This window comes from Chiloscyllium plagiosum, unplaced genomic scaffold, assembly GCF_037043375.1.
Source record: "Chiloscyllium plagiosum isolate Xiang-an unplaced genomic scaffold, Cpla_swu_hap1 HiC_scaffold_42, whole genome shotgun sequence".
NCBI classification, from domain to species: Eukaryota; Metazoa; Chordata; class Chondrichthyes; order Orectolobiformes; family Hemiscylliidae; genus Chiloscyllium; species Chiloscyllium plagiosum.
Window position 1 is genome coordinate 8342990 of NW_028270180.1, and position 21751 is coordinate 8364740.

General features: G+C 45.8%; 1 protein-coding gene across 4 annotated transcripts in view; it reads left to right on the top strand.

Annotated features, from left to right (window-relative positions):
• The window catches only part of ccdc33 (coiled-coil domain containing 33), a 275655-nt gene that overhangs the window by 63082 nt on the left and 190822 nt on the right, over positions 1-21751 (top strand). For 3 of the 4 annotated variants that reach the window (XM_087981982.1, XM_043680294.2, XM_087981983.1), the window contains one exon: positions 20505-20638. In XM_087981982.1, coding sequence (XP_087838108.1) covers positions 20505-20638 — 134 coding nt within the window. Of the gene's footprint in view, positions 1-5634; positions 5652-20504; positions 20639-21751 lie in introns of those variants that run through there. The other variant, XM_087981984.1, reaches the window with a different exon arrangement.

Here is a 21751-nt window from a genome sequence, read left to right on the forward strand (position 1 = left end):
TAAGCAGGGAGACCAGAATTGCACACAGTATTCCAGTAATGGCCTAACCTATGTCCTGTACAGCCACAACATGAACTCCTAACTCCCTATACTCAATGCACTGATCAGTAAAGGCGAGTGTACCAAACACCTTCCTCACTATCCTATTTACCTGGGACTCCATTTTCAAGGAACAATGAACCTGCACTCCATAGTCTGTTTGATCGGCAACACTCCCAAAGACCTTACCATTAACTGTATAAGTCAGGCCCTGATTTGTTATTTGAATTCACAAGTGTTTGGAGTACTGTGAAGGATTATGATTTCAAATAAACCTGTTGGGCTGTAACCTGGTGTCATGTGACTTGTGACTTCCTGCTAGCTCAGAGGTGGGGACGCTACCACTGTGCCACTAACGGCCCTGCCAAAACCTCTATACATGCGATGATATGGTGATGACATCATGAGCAAGCTTCTTGAAGGTATCTGTGGGGCCTAAGTTCCCTTTGAACTTTGAAGAGCTGCATCAGGGTGGTGTGTGCATATTCTAAAACAAGTCCTTTGTGTTGAAGTTACTGTAGCATTGAAAGTTGCCTCTGATTTCCACATGGGAAAGCAGTCAATAAGCTGATAAACTATTACAAAATGCAGCCTGTTTCTCCCCATTCATAAATCAGACATCCGCATTAATATACAATTACTTTATCACAGCTTGGTATTGTGGTATTGGATGGGTCAGATGGTATTGGCCTCAGTGTTATTAACATGGCTGGGAGCTCTGAACATTTCTGGAGAGTGTCAGTGACATGAGGATTTATGCATCGAGTTAGCCTGCATTAACTTGCATTAACTTTCATTAAACTGCAACACAAAAGGATTTCCTGCACCATCCATCTTGATTGAGTAAAACAGAAGGTTGATTACTGGTGATTAAGTCAACGTCTGGGATTTGCAGCATTTCGATCTTATTGATGAACATTGGGAGAGTGGGGCAAGACCCAAAATGTTGCTCACCACATGGACCCACAAGTTAGTCCTGGGTGTCCTCTGTCTCTTTTTTATCCCCAATATTAACCCCACAGTCAACACCCTTGTCTTCAGCTTCCGAGCCCTAGCTCAGGAGTCACCAATCTTACCTCCCCCCTGCTATCTCTCCTTCTCTCTCTTTTCACCCCCGTCTCTGTCTCTTTCTCTGTCTCTCTCTCTTCAACCTCTCTCTCTCCCTATCTCTGTCTGCCTGTTTCTCTCATCCCTTCTCTATATTTCTCTATATCTCCCTCTCTCTTTTTCTCGTCCCTCTCTCTGTCACTTTCTCTCTCCTTCTCCCTCTCTCTTTCTCTTCTCTCTCACCTCGCCTTTTTTCCCACTCTCTCTCTTTCCTCCTCCAGACCCTCTTCAGCAAATAGTTTTTTGATTGATCATTTTGCTGAGTGTCTGCTCATATGGCTAAGTGCCAGTCTTTCTCTGATATCCCTCACAATCTTCCATCCCACCATAAAAACCCGAGTTGTTGTTGTAATGTGATATTAAACTGAGGACCCACCCATTGTCCTCAGTGATTAAAGTGGACACTCATGGGGGGAATTATCCTGGGGCAGGGGTATCAATAAGGAAATTTGGGAATAGCTGAGGGTATTAATTCACTCCTAAAGCAGTGATGGGGTATAGAGGCAGGGCATTAATACTCTTCTCGATGATAGGCTGGCTGACAGATGTACAACATTATTGATATTTTCCAATCAAATTATGGAATGAGCTGCCAGAGGAAGTGGTGGAGGTGTATAATTACAACATTTAAAAGGCATCAGGATGGATATATGAATAGGAAGGGTTTCGAGGAATATAGGCCAAGTGCTAGCAAACGGGACTAGATTAGGTTAGCTGGTTGGCATGGACGAGTTGGACTGTACGGTCTGTTTCCATGCTGTACGCCTCTTTGATTTTATAACTTGCTCAGAGGTGTTATGACACACCTTTGGAGCAGATGGGACTTGAACCTGGGCATCCTATCTCAGAGATAGGGACACTACCACTGTGCTGCAAGAGTCCAAATCTATTTTTTTATTGATCTGCAAGTGTTATCACTCAGGTCTGATTGTCTTTCCCACCATCCAATCACCAGGACCTTTTTTTTTGTTGTTTTAACCACCAGTAAACGTTTGGGCAGCTGATTCAAAACTGAACAATCCTAATCTATTTTTTTAAACCTATTTTATAGTCAGCCTGTTCAGAAATGTTACAGGGGTGACTTTAAACTGGGTCTCGTGGCTCAAAGGTAGGGACATTCCCATTGCACCACAAGAACTTCTTTACACAGTCCTAATCTAATTTTTCTTTTTAAACATGTAACCTATATTCATAACCAACCTGTTCAGAGTGTTATTGCACACACTTCGGGAGCTGGTGGGATTTGAATCCAGGTCTCCCAGTCACTATCACTATCACAGCTGCTATCACTGCACTACAAAGAGTCCTAATCTATACTGGTGGTGCCTGTGTCTTTGTAATCTTTTGATTGTCTTTGAAAAATCTAATTAATGACAGTTAATCAAATTAACGGAGGAACTTGCCTTTAAAGGAGTAAAAACTGGCCCCGTCTATGATGGGTAACCCAGCAGATGTCAATTTCTCCCGGTCAAGGAACTGAACCCCAATCTTTCACATGACAGCTGGTCACACTGACCATGTATCATGCTTGCTTCATCTCTCTTTATGGGCATAAGCCCTTCTTCTGTTCCTTGGATGCTGCCTGACCTGCTGCGTTTTTCCAGCAACACATTTTCAGCTCTGATCTCCAGCATCTGCAGTCCTCACTTTCTCCTCATCTCTCTTTATATGTGGCACAGTGGTTAGCACTGCTGCCTCACAGCGCCAGAGACCCGAGTTCAATTCCTGTCTCAGGCAACTGCCTGTGTGGAGTTTGCACATTCTCCCCGTGCCTGCGTGGGCTTCCTCTGGGTGCTCCGGTTTCCTCCCACAGACCAAAAATGTGCAGGTTAGGTGATTGACCATGCTAAATTGCCTGTAGTGTTAAGTGAAGGGGTAAATGTAGGAGAATGGGCCTGGGTGGGTTGCTCTTCGGAGGGTCGGTGTGGACTTGTTGGGCTGAAGGGCCTGTTTCCACACTGTAAGTAATCTAATCTAATCTAAAAAAAATCCTTATAATTAAACCGAATCAAAAATGTGACATCTCTTAAAAGTGGCTCTGTAGCAGGTGTGAAAGATTCAAAGGAAGCTCATCAAATTGGGGTGGCAATGGACACCAGCCCTTGCAACCTGAAGCTGACCACTGGACTCTTTACATATCTGAGCTCTAGTGTGACCACAGCAGAGAGCTGGGCCGTCTGATACTCTGATCCTCTTGATGGCCTACGCCTGCTTATTGACACCTTAGTCAGGCCTTGGAGCCAACCTGTCTACGGTGAGCCCTTCTGACATGCCCTTCCTCTCCAAACTGGGAAGTCCCTCTTTATAATTGCCCTAGGGACTTAGAGTCATAGAGATGTACAACATGGAAACAGACCCTTCGGTCCAACCCGTCCATGCCGACCAGATATCCCAATCCAATCTAGTCCCACCTGCCAGCACCCGGCCCATATCCCTCCAAACCCTTCCTATTCATATATCCATCCAAATGCCTCTTAAATGTTGTCGTTGTACCAGCCTCCACCACTTCCTCTGGCAGCTCATTCCATACACGCACCACCCTCTGTGTGAAAAAGTTGCCTCTTATGTCTCTTTTATATCTTTCCCCTCTCACCCTAAACCTATGCCCCCTAGTTCTGGACTCCCCCACCCCAGGGAAAATACCTTGTCTATTTACCCTGTCCATGCCCTTCATGATTTTACAAATCTCTATCAGGTCACCCCTCAGTCTCCGATGCTCCAGACTTGATTAACAAATGCCCTACACTTGTAAATCATAACAATATGACTAAAATTAACACTAGCTCCACAAAGAAGAAACATTCTCCATAAGGATCTTGCAGTTCTTACTGGAAGGCCACAGGGTGTTCCCTCCCTGAGAAAAATAATGTAGTGACTAGAATAATAGGCAGCTTCCTGCTGTAGTGAGGGAGTGCTGTCTTGTTTGGGGTGCCCGAGGTTTGGTGAGCTGCTGCAACCAAGGTTCCTGTTTGTCTTTTCAGAAGGATGTTAAAGATTCCAAATGGAAACTAATTCGGAAACGAGTGGTGTCCTGGCATGATCTTGACATGCCTGACAATCACTGGAATGGACTATCCATCATGATTGCCTTGTCCTTTGTGGGATCTTGCTGTACCGCACTGTCAGTGATGCCCTTTTGTCTTACAGTGCAGTGTCAGACTGGTGCTCATTCCGTCTATTCCACAGTTTCAAACATACATACAATATCTTGTTTGTGGTTCTCTGAAGCATTCCTTCCAGCACACCAAAAAGCTGACCAGTCAGTAGGGGGAGGAATGGGGGCTGAGTGGGATCCCTCTCTGTGCAAAATGGCTGCCATCTTTTCCTTCCTTTGGGATTTCCAAGCAATTCTTAGAATCCCTACGGTGTGGAAACAGGCCATTTGGCCCAACAAGCCCACACCGACCCTCCGAAGAGTATCCCACCCAGACCCAAGTCTAGTGCTCTTAATCTGAACACTACGGGCAATTTAGCACGGCCAATCCACCTAACCTGCACACCTTTGGATTGTGGGAGGAAACCGCAGCACCCAGAGGAAACTCCCGCAGACATGGGGAGAATGTGCAAACTCCACAGAGACAGTCTCCCGAGGCTGGAATCGAATCTGGGACTCCGGTGCAGCAGTGCTAACCACTGTGCCACCCATATTCCTGGCACACTGAAGTAATTCATGGAGATGCTGTCCAATTGCAAGTCTTCCTTTCCGATTGGGAATCATTTAATATTGGCTGGTGCTCTCCGTTTTCAGAATAACTTCAATATTTTCAATGCAGTTGCAATTTAAAGAAAATGCCAATGCAGCTCTTTGCTCAGTTAATTTGGGAGGTTTGGTCTTGGAAACTGAGAACCGCCCCCGGTTGGAATTTGATGAAATCAGTGCTTTGATGCAGCCTGCCACCGATCATGAATTTTTAACAATGCACAAACTCTCATAAATCTTTCAACAGTGCGGCCTTTTCTGAATGTAATCATCACTCCCCTGAACAGGTGCTATAAAACATTACAAATCATTGCTCCCGGGGGCGGCTTATAAACAAAGAAAGAGAGAAACTCTTACCAACAACTATCGAGTGAAATTTAATTGAACCAAGTTTGTCTTTAGCTCCTCATAACCCTTGATATTATAATCAAATATATAGTTGTGTGTGTGTGTGTGAGAGAGGCAGGGTAGGGACTGTCTGCGTGAAATGGGAAGGTCACATTCTCAAACGGCTTTGATTAGACAAGTATATCCATTATTTATCTCGTGTATCAGCAGTGGGAATCAAAGAACGGTTCTTCAAAAGTCATTCGAGCTCTGTAGTTGAAAGCATTGTGGCTTCTTCACAGTAAGGGACCCACTGTCTAGATTATGTGAGATTAAGTGGCCAACAGGAAGTTGGCCGCATTTGGGAGAACAAAGTGTCAACAGAAGGGACTGCTACCTGAACGTGAGCCGAAGTTGGCCCAAAGCAGCCTTCACCGTGCCGGTGGAATGTTCCGGAACTTGGCCGGTTCCTAGCCAGGTGAAATTCGACCCTGCGCTGAGGAAAAAATAGACCTCAGTGCTGGGTTTGTGGCCTGAGCAAATGAAGTCATGTCGAAAGTTTGCCTGAGCTCAAGTGTAGACCATAAGAAAGCAGGGACAGGAGTAGGCCATTCGGCCCCTCGAGTCTGCTCCACCATTCTATAGGATCATGGCTGATTGGACACTTTCCTATCCTTTCCCCATAATTCTTGATTCCCAAAGGATTTTGTTTGATCCATAAATAGCAAGTGAAGCAAAACTTTGAACAATCCCTTACATTTTTAGATTTTAAAGGCATCACTGGGTATTGGGAGAAAGCAGGAACACGTAACTGCAATAGAGGGTTTGTCATGATCATATTGAATGGTGGAGTAGTCTCAAAGGGCTGAATGGCCTTCTCCTGATCCTAGATTCTATGTTTTACAAGTGTGTTGTAAACAATTAGCAACATGTCAACAAATCTAGCGTAACAAATCTATCTTTGATAGAATGTAGACATATTCCTAATCGTGTAATTTGTTAATTGTAGATGTTATGATTGAAAGGGCACTGATTTCTTTCGGGTCTTTGCTAGGCACAGTGATATTTAAATTTAATCAGAGCTGCAATGTGGCCTACTATATAGGCCTCAGACTTTATTAAGTTGAGGTTTAGAAATGAGTCAACTGGGTTGATTAATGAAGATTGCAGGTTAAATTGATTGACTAATTAGTGAGACAATTAAGTCAATTAAGATATACAGATTGGGGTGGATTGGCCATGCTAAATTGTGTCTAGTATCCAGGGATGTGTATGCTAGGGGGGATAGCCATTGGAAATGTGGGGTTACAGGGAAATTGTGGGGCAGGGCTGGGTGGGATGCTCTTCAAAAGGTTGGTGCAGACTCAATGGGCTGAATGGCCTCTTTCTGCACTGTGGTATTCTATGATTCAGTAATATTTTATAGTCAGCAAGGAACAGTGAAGTTATTACAAAAGATCTCACTCAAACGAATATGACTGGTTTATCAACACCAAAGATTGACTGTGCAAGGATGGATATCTTAGAATCATAAATTCCTTAGAATATGGAAACAGGCCCTTCGGCCCAGCAGTCCACACTGACCCTCCAAGGAGGGTCAGACCCATTCCCCTAATACTCTATATGATTTATATCCCAAACTTAACATGAGGCAAAACAGGGTAACAGACATGCTATGTTCAAATGTCACACAGAATGAATCAAATGCGATTGAGGTAGATCTCACGGATTTGTCAGCGATCCTCCAGGTGTTAGTTACACAGTGGGCCAACAAATCTCATTAAAACCTCACAAGGGATTCTATATCTTGACTGTTGACATTTCCTCCAAGAGCCACAGTCATGGATTGCCCCAAAGACTGCTCACATTTCTGTCAGTTCGCTTTGCTTTCGTGGGAATCTGCTCCCCTAGATGCTTGGAAACGACCCTCCTGCAAGTACTGACGGACATTACTCCAGCTTTTCATAAACACCTTACTTCAGCAAGCCAGTATTGCACTGGGTTCATTTCTGCACTCTCATTCCACTAACCTCCCCACCACGCTGTCTCCTGTCATGTGGCCTTCTGTCTTGCGGCCCTCCCCTTTTTGTTAAACTGTTGCTACTCACTCACCGGTTCTGTCCTTGCCTTCAACACCCACTCTCCCCTCTAGCACCCATTTCACTCCTTTCCCTCATTCTAAGCCATTAGTTATCCTTTCTCTCCCTCTTTTCTCCTCTCCATTCTATGTCTCTGTTCGTCACCTTTTAAACATTCCTTCTCTCCCTCCTGTGGCCTTTCCACCCTCACTTTTCTTCTCTCCTTCCCTTTGCTCCTGTCTTTTCTCATTTTCTTCCTCTTCTCTTTCATTCTCTCCCTCTCTCTCTCTGTCCTCCATCCGTTTCCTTTTCTCTCTGTCTCCTTCTTCTAATTTTTTTTCTTTCTGTCGTTGCTCCGGAAGGCAGTATAATCTTCCCCAGCATTTGAATGGAGTTATGGAATAGCCTTAGAACATGCAAAGGCAGGAAAGTATACTGTCACAACTTGTCATAACATCAGCCTTTGGCATAACTACAATGTTCCACCACTTCCATCACTGAAGGAAAATAAATTCAGGAGGCAAAAATACTGAGTTTAAGAGTGGGGATGTGAAGTCTGAAAACATGTGTGCCATTTTCTCATAGAGTGTGAGAAATGCTTCTGGCTTCGGGAGAACTTCGATTTCTTGGCACTTTTACTGGTCACCTTTTGTGAATTCGGACAGGCGATCTTTCATGAGAAAGATAATTTTTTCTTGGAGTTAGGTTACAGATATTTTAAACATTAAAATAAAATTAATTGGCAAGACTCCAATCCAATCTCCTTACTGGAATTTGCAGTCCTTGCTGCATCATTAATTTGTGAACTGAACTCATTTAGAATATAATCCCATCCTACACCGCATTCTGTATCCACAATGCCACACTTGAATGCTCCCTTTTTAAATCCTATTATCCAGCCTTAGGCGTGGTGTAACTCACTCAGGATTATGCTTGTAATATGCTTTGAATGCATTTAAAAGAAGTGAACAATTGCTACTTGTTTAGCTTTTGTTTTAGTGGAGCTGTCGCAGGATTGGTAAAGATTAAGAAATTGGTTTCCTGACCAGCGCAGTGTATGGGGTGGGGAGTACGCTTGGAATTGTAAACTGTCCCTCTGATATTTAATGTCGAGAATTCGGGTTGCCTTTGATTCAAGTCTTACCAGAGCATAGCGCTGCCCTCTCATTATGGAGATGATGTGGAGGAGCTGGTGTTGGATTAGGTTGGACAAGGTCAAAAATCACATGGCACCAGGTTAGAGCCCAACGGGATTGTTTGAAATCACTGGCTTTTGGAACGCTGTCGATGAAAGCTAGAGTTTTCAAATAAACCTGTTGGATGATAACCTGATGTGGTGTGATTTTTGTCATTATAGAGAAACAACTGGTGGGGGGTTCAACCTAAGGATTTCCACCCCCCCCAGACCAGGGGCGAAGTTGATGTTGCCCTCCACAACAGTCGTTGGCTCAGCTCAAAGAGGAAGTCAATTCTGTATCAGCGAACGATCAACTTTATTGGTTAAAGTAGACATACAATTCATCTTCTGCCTCGGAACACTTCAACCCCAGGGCATCAATGTGGACTTCACCAGTTTCCTGATTTCCCCTCCCCCCACCCTACCACAGTTCCAACCTTCCAGCTCAGCACCGTCCTCATGACGTGTCCTACCGGCCTATCTCCCTTCCCACCTATCCGCTCCACCCTCCTCTCTGACCTATCACCTCCATTCCCACCTCCATCCACCTATTGTACTTTTGGCTATCTTCTCCTCAGCCCCACCCCTCCCATTTATCTCTCCACCCCGGAGGCTCCCTGCCTTCATTCCTGATGAAGGCCTTTTTCCCAAAACGTTGATTTTCCTGCTCTTCGGATGCTTCCTGACCTGTTGTGATTTTCTAGCACCACTCTAATCTAGACGCTGATCTCCAGCATCTGCAGTCCTCACTTTTGCCTGTACAATTCATACAATGGTAAAGAAAGGGTTAAAAGCAGGCAGGAAATTCACACAGAACTGAAATCTACGTGCACACTCACTAGGCTTCTCAGATGTCAGGGTTCAGAATCAAACTTCAAGCTCATTGGATAAATGAATGACAATAAGAAAAGGAACGGTCAATACAGGACTGAAGGTGTACCTGAATTCGTGGAGTACAGTGGAGCCTCAATTATCTGAAGGACATGGGAGGGAGTATTTTGTTCAGTTAATCAAATTCCAGATAAACAAATACTGGAGAGCATAGTTTAGCTGAGCTTCGGGATCTTGCAACCTTGCCAGATAATCCGATATTCGTATAATTGAATGCTGGATAATCGAGGTTCCTCTGTACACGAAATAAGGTAAATGAGATTGTGACGCAGGTCGAAATTGGCGGGTATGATGCGGTGGGCATCACGGTGGCTGCAAGGGGATCAGGACTGGGAGCTAAATATCCAAAGATATACATCCTCTCAAAAAGATAGAGGCAAGTGGGCAGAGAGAGTGGGGTTGTTTTATTTGTAAGAAATGAAATTAATTCAAAAGCAATAAACAATGTTAGGGTCAGATGATGTAGAATCTGTGTGGGTAGAGTTGAGAAACTGCAAAGGTAAAAAAAAACCATAGTGGGGGTTATCTACAGGCCGCCAAACAGAAGTCAGGATTTGAGACATAAGATACACTGAGAGATAGAAAAGGCGTGTAAGAAAGGCAAGGTTACAGAGATCATGGGGGATTTCAATATGCAGGTGGACTGGGAAAACCAGGTTAGCAGTGGATCACAAGAAAGGGAATTTGTGGGATGTCTGCAAGATGGCAAGATGGTGAAGGAGGTAGTGATCATAATATGATTGAATTTACTCTGTAGCTTGAGAGGGCGAAGGTAGGATCAGATGTAATGGTATTACAGCTGAAGAAAGGCATTAAGGAGGAGCTAGGTAGAATTGACTGGGATAGGAGTTTAGCAGGAAAGACTGTGGAACAGCAATGGCAGGAATTTCTGGGAGTAATCAGGAGACACAGCAAAAATTCATCCCATTGAAGAAGAAGCACACTAGAGGGAGGATGAGGTAACCGTAGCTGACAAGGGAAGTCAGGGATAGCATAAAAACAAAAGAGAAAACATATAATGTGGCAAAGGACAGTGGGAAGCCAGAGGATTGGGAGGCTTACAATGACTAACGGAGGACAACAAGAAAAGAAATAAGGAGGGAGAAGTTTAAATATGAGGGTAAGTTAGCCAGTAATATATAAAAGATAGCAAGAGTTTCTTCATTTATATAAAAGGCAAAAGAGAGGCAAAAGTGGACATTGGGCCACTGAAAAATGAGGCTGGAGAAGCAATATTGGGGAACAAAGAAATAGTGGATGAACTGAATAAGTACTTTGCGTCAGTCTTCACGGTGGAAGACACGAATAATATCCCACAAATTCAAGAGAGTAGCCACTGGCCAGTGTTGTGAAGGAGAGTCATGGTAACCTTAGCTAATGCAGGAATTGAACCCACACTGTTGGCATCACAAACCAGTCATCCCCAGCCAACTGAGCACCGTTACTTGACAAGAGCATCAGTGTCCATTTTGAAAATCCAGTGCAACGCTGAGGGAGTGCTACATTGTCAGCAGTGCTATGTCTTGAAAAATGCACACCAACATATGAATTAGGAGTAGGACTAGACCATTCGGCCCTTCAATCCTGCTCTAACAATCAATAAGCTCTGTTTGAGTTCCATTTTCTTATCCATCTGTGAGATAATCTTTGATTATTCTGCCTCACAAGAATTTGTCCATAGACTTTAATAATATTCATTGACTCTCTGCAGTCCTCACTTAGGCAAAAGTGAGGACTGCAGATGCTGGAGATTAGAGTCAAGAGTGTGGTGCTGGAAAAGCACAGTAGGTCAGGCAGTATCCAAGGAGCAGGAGAATCGAAGTTTCAGGCAAAAGCCTGATGAAGGTCTTTTTGCCTGAAACTTTGATTCTCCTGCTCCTCAGATGCTGCCTGACCTGCTGGGTTCTTCCAGCACCACACTCTCGACTCTCTGCCCCCATTGCCTCCTGAGGCAGAGTGTTCCAAAGTCACACAACTTTTCAGAGAAAAATGCTCTCTCATGTCTGTCCTAAAAGGGTGACCCCTAATTTGAAAACAATGTCCTGTAATACGCACAAGAAGAAACACCCTTTTCATGTCCAGCTTGTTAAGACAATTCAGGATCTTAAAAACTTCAATTCAGTCACCATTCAGAATCTTAAGAACTTCCATTCAATCACCCCTCGCCCTGCTAGACTCCAGTGAAAACAAGTCCAGTCTACCTCATAAGACAATCTACTCAATCCAGGGATCAATCCAAGAAACCTCCTCTCAACTGTGTTTACATCCTTTCTCAAATAGATCAAATTACCATCGGCCCAGAGGACTGCTCTCTCATTAGAGAGAGACTCAACTTGTGATGGTTTAACCTGAGGGTCACCACACCTTAGGTGAGGGTAGGGCTTGACAAGGTTGGATCTTCATGGTAACATTCGCAGATACTGGAATTGAACCCATGATGTTGGTACCACTCTACATCACAAATCAGCTGTCCAGCCGACTGAACTAACTGACCCTAAATAAGGAGATCAAAACTTGCACACTGTATTCAAGATGTGATCATAGAGATGTACAGCACTGAAACAGACCCTACTGTCCAACTTGTCCATGCTGACCAGATATCCTAAATTAATTTCATCCCATTTGCCAACATTTGGCCCATATCCCTCTAAACCCTCCCTATTTATGTACCCATCCAGATGCCTTTTAAATGTTGTAATTGTACTAGCCACCACCACTTCCTCTGGCAGCTCATCCCATACACGTACCACCCTCTGTGTGAAAGAATTATCCCTCTCACATTAAACTTATGCCCTCTAGTTCTGGATTCCCCCATCCAGGGCAAAGACCTTGTCTATTTACCCCATCCATGCCCCTTATAATTTCACAAACCTCTATAAGGTCACCCCTCAGCCTCTATTGCTCCAAGGAAAATAGCCCCAGTCTCTCACCAATGCATCTGTATAAATGGTTCCAACCCTGACAGTAATATGGCACATTCAATAAGACAAACAGTTCCATAGCATTCCCACTTTTTTCAGCTGAATCGATTGCTTCTAAGCATCATGTCTTGTGTTCACGTTGGCGACACTGGTGGCATAACTATCAAATGGGGATTGGCTACCTCAGCTGAGGGGGCAGCTGGTTTGCAATGAAAAGTTATGCCAATGGTGTGTGGGTCCAGTTTCTACTGGCTGGGGTTACCAGGAAGGACTGCCCCTTCTCAATCTTTCCTGAGGTGTGGTGATCCTCAGATTAAACACCTACCTGGCATCTCTCCCTGTTGGGAGAGCAGGACAATGGCAACTTAAACTATTGAATATTGTTTAATATGAAACAATGTTTGTTTTACATTGATTTTCATTAACCTAGTATCAAATTTCACGGCACCATTCGGCCATTCCCATGACACGCTACTGGAAACCATTGCCCTGGCTAACTGAAGCTTTATGTCCTTCCTTTTACACTCAATTCCTCTTGTAATCCAGGATAAGCTTTCAACCAAGGACCTGCTCACCGTCTCAGGAGAATGTTAAAAAAAACACATGGTATGATTTGGACGAGCACTTAAAATGCCAGGACATAGTGGGCTATGGACCAAGTACAGGTAAATGCGATCTGTATAGTTTGACAGGAGCAGATTACTGCAGATGCTGGAATCTGTTCTGAAAGCAACCAACGCTGGGGATCACAGTTGGTCAGACAGCATCTGTGGACAGAGAGCAAGCTAATGGTCCAAGTCCAGATGACTCTTCATCGGAGTTGATGTGAAGTGTGGAAGGGGACAGCATTTATGCAACAGTGCAGGGGGTGGAGTGCTGGGGGAGAAAGGGATTGATAGTGCGGATTAAGTGATTGGAATGTGACAATGGGGATTGGCTACCTCAGCTGGTGGGACAGCTGGCTTGCATTAAAAAATGATGACAATGCTGTGGGTTCAATTTCCACTGGCTGAGGTTACCAGGAAGGACTGTCTTGTCTCAATTGGCAGAACAACTTAGTGTCTAACTACCAGACTGCAAAAGAATAAATGGTCAGACTGGAGTGGAGGAAGGGGAAAGAGGACATGGTGACAGAGAATGCAACAAGTAAAGCAAAAGAAAGAGAAGGAATGGGATTGGGTTCACAACCTGAAGGATTCACTTCCGTTTTTTGATTGAAAGCAGAAATGAGATCATTGAATTTAACATGATGAGACAGAAATAGCTATCCTTCCGGCAAAGCGATGACTCAATGGCAAGACAGAAGCCGTAAGGACATTAAGATCATCATCCCTTTAGCTCATTCGTCGAGATAAGGCTGCTATCTCCACGTCTCCCCCTCAGCATCTGACACTTTCTTAGCATGTCGGGCACAGTGTGGCAGTCAGTATTCTGGAGCTGTCTGTCAGAGCAAACTCAGTACGAACTCTGGGAGATTGTTCAGCCCACTGAGCCTGACCCAACATTCGATCCAATCACACCTCATCCTCTGCCTCAGCTTCACATTCTCACCTCTACCCTTCATTCCCTGAGACATTTGAATACTTACTATCAGTCTCAGTGTAAATACTCGAGGGGGGGAAAGCCACTGGTCCTCCCCTCCCTATCCCTGTACTCTCCTCCTCCCCTCCCGATCTCTGTACCATCCTCCTCCCATCCCTATCCCTGTACTCTCCTCCTCCCCTCCCTATCCCTGTACTTTCCGCCTGCCTTCCCTATCCCTGTACCCTCCTCCTCCCCTCCCCATCTCTGTACTCTCCTCCTCCCCTCCCGATCTCTGTACTCTCCTCCTCCCCTCCCTATCCCTGTACCCTCCTCCTCCCCTCCCTATCCCTGTACCCTCCTCCTCCCCTCCCCATCTCTGTACTCTCCTCCTCCCCTCCCTATCCCTGTACCCTCCTCCTCCCCTCTCTATCCCTGTACCCTCCTCCTCCCCTCCCTATCCCTGTACCCTCCTCCTCCCCTCCCTATCTCTATACTCTCCTCCTCCCCTCCCTGTCTCTGTACCCTCCTCCTCCCCTCCCTATCCCTGTACCCTCCTCCTCCCCTCCCTATCCCTGTACCCTCCTCCTCCCCTCCCTATCCCTGTACCCTCCTCCTCCCCTCCCTATCCCTGTACCCTCCTCCTCCCCTCCCTATCCCTGTACCCTCCTCCTCCCCTCCCTATCCCTGTACCCTCCTCCTCCCCTCCCTATCCCTGTACCCTCCTCCTCCCCTCCCTATCCCGGTACTTTCCTCCTGCCTTCCCTATCTCTGTACTCTCCTCCTCCCCAACTATTTCTGTACTCTCCTCCTCCCCTACCTATCCCTGTACTTTCCTCCTGCCTTCCCTATCCCTGTACCCTCCTCCTCCCCTCCCTATCCCGGTACTTTCCTCCTGCCTTCCCTATCTCTGTACCCTCCTCCTCCCCAACTATCTCTGTACTCTCCTCCTCCCCTCCCTATCCCTGTACTCTCCTCCTCCCCTCTCTATCCCTGTACTCTCCTCCTCCCCTCTCTATCCCTGTACTCTCCTCCTCCCCTCCCTATCCCTGTACCCTCCTCCTCCCCTCTCTATCCCTGTACTCTCCTCCTCCCCTCTCTATCCCTGTACTCTCCTCCTCCCCTCCCTATCCCTGTACTCTCCCCCTCCCCTCCATATCCCTGTACTCTCCTCCTCCCCTCCCTATCCCTGTACTCTCCTCCTCCCCTCTCTATCCCTGTACTCTCCTCCTCCCCTCCCTATCCCTGTACTCTCCCCCTCCCCTCCATATCCCTGTACCCTCCTCCTCCCCTCCCTATCTCAGTACTCTCCTCCTCCCCTCCCTATCCCTGTGCTCTCCTCCTCCCCTCCCTATCCCTGTACTCTCCTCCTCCCCTCCCTATCTCTGTACTCTCCTCCTCCCCTCCCTATCTCAGTACTCTCCTCCTCCTCCCCTCCCTATCCCTGTACTCTCCTCCTCCCCTCCCTATCTTTGTATTCTCCTCTTCCCCTCCCTATCTCTGTACCCTCCTCCTCCCCTCCCTATCTCTGTACTGTCCTCCTGCCCTCTGCAGCCTGTTATCTCTGCTTTCTGCTTTTTCGGTTTTCATCGCTCGATAGTTGGCCCTTTGACGTGATCTGTGTGTACCTTGAAGGATATGGAAATTAACCCCATGCCTGTGATTCTCCAGCACGTGACAGGATGAGTTGTGCAGTCCCATGTCATTGTAAGCTGAACACATTGACAGTCTAATAAGTCAGATTGACTGCATGGCCTGCCAGTTCCAATAGATGAGCATAGTCATATCCCTATGTTATTGTTTTACCCATCCTCAACCTTTGAGTGGTACGTCTGCAGTAAACAAAAAAATGCAGCATTCTCTCTTTCGCACTTGATCTCTGTGCCACTGTCTCTTTCTTCAAGATTTCCCTTAAAATTGACCTTATTGACCAAACTTTTAGTCACTTGTTTTTAACTGCAACCTCCCTGTGTGGTCTGCTGCCAAACCTTGCCTGGTAACATTGTGTTAACATTCCTCCAACGTTTCCTCCATTAGGATACACCGTAAATGCAAGGTCTGGACATTAGAAGGATCCTGGATACTTGAGGCATTTTGGAATAAAAAGTCACTGAGAGAGGCTGAGGAACTGTTGCACCTGAATGAGGTGATATTTGGGGCATATTTGAGCAGCCCGAGATGTGTGGAATCAGGCTTTTCAGTTGTGGAGATGAGAACAGGATATGGCATGTGTACAGCAGTCTTTCACTGTTGCTTAAGAGGAAGCAATATTTATTAGTTGTAGCTGAATACGTTGATGTTACATTCTCTGACAATATGTCACCTTATTAAGGTAACTCAAAGATATCTGTTCAGAGCCTGGAGGCGATTTGGTTCTTGTCCTATGGTGTTGGTCTCATAATGAAGTATATCTTGGAGCTGCATGTTCTCTTAGAATAGAATCCCTTACAGTGTGGAAGCAGGCTATTGGGCTCATTGACTCCACTCAATGCCTCTGAAAGCCATCCGACCCAGACCCACCCCATGGCAAATCCACCCTAGCCTGCACGTCCCTTGGACACTATGGGGCAATTTCCCATGGCCTATCCACCCTAACCTGCTCACCTTTGGACTGTGGGATGAAACTGGACTACCTGAAGGAAACCCACGCAGACAAAAAGAGAATTTTCAAATTCCACATAGATAGTCGCCCAAGGTTGGAATCAAACCATTAAATGGGCATTTAAGAGAGCTTTGATGATGATTTAAATCAAAAAACTGTCAACTGGGTTGTGGTGCAAAGGCAAAAGCGTGCTACAAAATCATAATGCTGATCCAGGGAGCCACTGCAACCACGATAGAGCAAATGGCCTCCCAGACCGTAACAATTTATGATGTTTGCTTGTGTGGTTCATTATCACTTGGTGAACAGCAGGGGTGTATTGTAACAATAGTCGGTGTGTAAGCAGACCTTTGTTAATTTTTGGTCACTGCAAAGTTTGAAAGGGGTGGTGAAGCGAGAGGTCAGGCAGGTTACTGGGAAAATGGAACATCTGAGGCCCCCTGGTGGTGAATGAGAAGGACCCAAGAGATATTACCTGGCTCCTCAGAAATGCCAAAGGACAGCGGAGGGAGTGGGAAATGTAATTAGAATCTATCAAGGCATTTTGCTCAGTAATGGCTGTGTGTACGCCAGATACAGGAAGGACACTTATTATTCTTGGGCAGGATGTGGGCATCCCTGGAAATGCCAACATTAGTTTCACTCCCTCATCACTCTTAGAGGGCCGTTGAGAGCCAATCATATGGCTGTGAGTCAGGAGTGACGTCGATCCTTGAGAAGATTTATAGATCAGGTTGATGAGAAGTATGTAAGCTAGCTTGCTGAGCTGGAAGGTTTGTTTTCAGACGTTTCGTCACCATGACTAGGTAACATCATCAGTGAGCGTCTCCAGTGAAGCAGCAGTGCTAACCACTGAGCCACCATTCTGCCATTGCTCAAGCCTATTGGACAGGCTCTAGAATTCATGCCCCCGCTGAGAGTTTGTGTTCCCTTACCCTTATCCCCCCCCCCCCCCCCCCCCAAGGGGGTGTTGAAGGTGCTGGTAGTGGCCCGTTCAATGAGTTGTGCGTATGGAATTGACTCAGCTGCATTTGCAGAATCAGCCCCTTCCCCCATCATCCCATAAGGGGTAAGAGTAGATCCTTGAGAACCATCCTGGTCATAGGACTTCTTAAGAGCACAGGATGAAGAACTGGAATTAGAATGAGCTTTATTGCCACCTGTACTCAGAGGAGTACAGTGCAGAGTTTACACATTGCCACTTATGGCGCCATCTGAAGTACAGACCTTTAGGGGAAAAGAAATAAAGGTACCCCCTGATAATCTGGTGTGGAAGATGCTCTGCATTAACCAATGAGATGAACCATTAGAATTTCACAAGGAACACGGAGCTGAGGGGAGCAAGGTGGAGATGAGCTAAATGCCCACATCACTCTGCTGTTTGTCTTTATTGCTGACGATCAGGGCTTCAAGCCTCCAGGGGGTCAGTCAGACCTTTGTTCATCTAATTGGCTCCGACAGAGAAAATTATGTTTGTGTTATTAAATCAGGGCTTTGTTGCAAAGCTATTGAAAAGTCAAACAATTGTAAACATCATTCAGGATTGCAGCAGAACACGCATCATACACCCCACAGTGACTTCCCTTTCCTGGCTGCTTCTTAGACTCTCGGTGTTTATTCCCGCAATCTATAGAGTCAAACAGCATGAAAGGAGACATGGCCCAATTCAGCCAGGCTGACCACATTTCCCAAACTGAATTGGTCCCATTTGCTTGCGTTTGGCCCATTTCCCTCTAAACTTTTTTCATTCGTGTACCTGTGCAAATGTCTTTCAAATGTTGTATTTTGTTGGAGAGCACTCTGTGTATCCTTAAGGTCAACGTTAGATGGTACCGACCCACTCCAATCCAAGCCATGACCCTTGGCCTCATCTGTTGGCATGACGACTTATAGGCCTGAGGGCTGGGATAATTGGAGCCTCACTGCCGCTGAAAATGAGAGGTTTGTGAGGGGTTTAGTACCATCCTGGAGACTCATCAATGGCCTGACTTCACACCTTCAAATCGAAAAATTAGAAGTTCTGCGGTCTAACCATCTGTCGGAGTTCTGTTGGATGTCTGAATCACAAATCTAGAATTCTTAAGGACAGATAACAGCCGCCACCATCCATCTCCCGGTATCAATTTGCACAAACAGCGAGGCCCTCAGTACAGGCTTCAGATTTCCAGAAAGTTCGAAGGTTGCAGGTTGATATTATGACTCAGATCTGTGCACCTACTGGGTCACTTCATTGTGGACAGCTCATGATGAAGGGTTTGGGCCAGAAATATTGACTGTCCTGTTCCTCAGATGTTGCCTGACCTGCTGTGCTTTTCCAGCCCCACTCTTTTCAACTTAGAGATGGAAGAGTGTATCAGAAGGAGAGGTAGAGGTGATTAGCAAAGATGCCTTTAAGGGGAAGTTAGATAAATATACGTAGGAGAAAGGAATAGAAGGATATATTGGAATAGAGGAAGATGAAGTACAGTGGGTGCAGCAGAAACACCAGCATGATTCATTGGGCCAAATGCCCCATTTCTATACTCTATCTCGTTCCAGTTTCCACATTCCCAGTTGTCATGGTGATCCCCTAGTGTATGTGCAGCATTAGCACTGAGGGATGTCGTCACTACATCGTGCCATTTCTCCGGAGCCCTGCAAAAAACTCCCCTTCAAACACTTATCCAATTCCCTTTTAAATGTCACCATTAAATCTTATTCTGTGGCTTTTTCAAGTTACTTGCTGTGTAGAAAAGAGAAATCTCCTCTTCTCTCTATCCCTCCTTCTGTCAGTTTTCCAAAATCCATATCCTCTTGATACTGATGCTCCTGGCACTGGAGATGTTTACAATTCTCGAATGTCTCCATACAATCTTTTCCTTAACCATCACTGCTGTAAGGAGAACAACTCTGGATAGTCCCAGTCTGAATCCTCACATTATCTAACACACCAATTCTCTCATTCTTCTGTGGGATGTAGGTGCTGCTGGCATGATCAGCGTTTGCTGCCCATCCCTAATTGCCCTCGAACTGAATGGCTTCCTAAGCTATTTCAGAAGGCAGTGCAGAATTAACCACATTGCTATGTACCTGCGGTCACATGGAGGCCAGACCAGGTAAGGAGGGTAGATTTCCTTCCCAAGGACAAATCAGTAAATCAGATGGACTTGACAATAATTGATGACAATTGTCAGGATTACATCATTGCGATTAACTTTCAATTCCTTATTTATTAACTGAATATAAACTGGTGGGATTCAAACCCGTTCCCAGAGCATTTTCCTGCGGTTCTGTATTGCCAGCCCTTTGACATTATCACCAGACCACAATCCTTGCCCCTTCCTCTTTGCCCCAAGACTTCCAGGCAGCATGGTGGCTCAGTGGTTAGCACTGCTGCCTCACAGTGCCAGGGACCTGTGGCTGTCTCTGTGGAGTTTGCACATTCTCCCCGTGTCTGTGTGGGTTTCCTTCGGGTGCTCTGGTTTACTCCCACGGTCCAAAGGTGTGCAGGTCAGGTGGACTAGTCATGAGGAATATGGGGAATGGGGTAGGTCCAGAGATGTTTACAAGGATATTGCCAGGACTCAGAAGCTTGAGTTATGGGGAGAGGTTGGACAAGCTAGAATGTTTTCTTTAGAGCGTAGGACACTGAGAAGGGACCTTATCAAAGGGTAAAAGATCATGAGAGGCATGGATAGGGTAAATGTACTCAGTCTTTTTCCCAGGGTTGGGGAATCGAGGACTAGAGGGCATCAGTTTAAGGTTGGAGGGGAAAGAATAAAAGGGAACCTGAGGGGCAACATTTTTACACACAGGGTGGCACCCATATGGAATGAGTTGCCAGTGGTTGAGATGGGTACATTAGTAACATTTTAAAGGCATTTGGGCAAATACATGGATAGGAAAGGATTAGAAGGGTATGGGCCAAATGCAGGGAAATGGGGATCACGTGGATGGACATTTTGGTCGGCATGGACCAGTTTGGGCTAAAGGGCCTGTCTCCATGCTGTAGGACTCTATGACTCAATGACTGTATGAGATGCTGCTCTTTGGAGAGTTGGTGTGGACTCGATGGCCCGAATGGCCTGTTTCCACACTGTCAGGATTCTATGATTCACGCTGATGATTTGAGCTCTAATGCAACTTTATTTCTCTTCTGTAGTAAAAGTGGATCAGATGGTGAACATCACCAGAGAGCTCAGGGTGTTACCCATGCCACCATCCAACCCACCCATTCACCATCCTGGGAGGCAAAAGTGACAGTGGAGATAGACGAAGGAAGTGCCAAGGATGAAGGTGAGATTCTTAAACCACCCCACCCCCATCAAAAAGGTGAAGTGTCCCCCCGTTCTTTCACGTCTGAGAAACACGAATCCCTGTCAAAGCATTTTTTAAAAATTGTAAACCCATCTTTGTCATGCCTCAGGAAACCTGCATTTTTGCTGTCACTGCAAGTCTGTGATGATCCCGTGCTACATGTGCACAGAAGGAATTTCTGTGTGAGGTTGAGCTACAGGAAAACACTCCCAATTCCCTCCTAGACCTGCACTCCAGTTCCCAACCCTCCCATTCCATTCTCTTCAGCCGTGAGGGAGAGCCCTGAGATATTTTATAATAGACTCTGGATGGGGAATCATAGAATCATTATAGAATCCCTACAGGGAGGAAGCAGGCCATTCAGCCTATTGAGTCCTCACTGACCCTCCGAAGACCATTCCACTCAGAATCCCCTCCCTCCATCCCTGGGACCCTGCATTTCCCCTGGCTAACTCATGCACACGGCTTCTATTTAGTTCATCATTAATGCCCTCTTAAATGCCTTCACCACAATTCTAGGCAGTAACTTACAGATCCTAACCTCTGGCTGTGTGAAAAAAGATTTCTCTCACATCTGCTTAACTTGCAAATTAACTTAGAATCCCACAGTGTGGAAATAGACCATTTGGCCCATCGAGACCATATCAATCGAGTTCCAAGAGGTCAATTGTGTTAGGGGATTCTCTAGTCCGAGGTACAGACAGAGGTTTCTGCGGCCAGCAGCGAAAAAACAGAATGGTGCTTCCCTGGTGCCAGGATCAAGGATGTCTCAGAGAGGGTGCAGAATGTTCTCACGGGGGAGAAGGGTCAGCAGGAGGTCATTGTCCACATTGGAACCAACGACATAGGAAGGGAAAAGGTTGAGATTCTGAAGGGAGATTACAGACAGTTAGGCAGAAATTTAAAAAGGAGGTCCTCGAGGGTAGTAATATCTGGATTACTCCCAGTGCTACGAGCTAGTGAGGGCAGGAATAGGAGAATCGAGCAGATGAATGCATGGCTGAGGATCTGGTGTATGGGAGAAGGATTCACATTTTTGGATCATTGGAATCTCTTTTGGGGTAGAAGTGACCTGTAGAAGAAGGATGGATT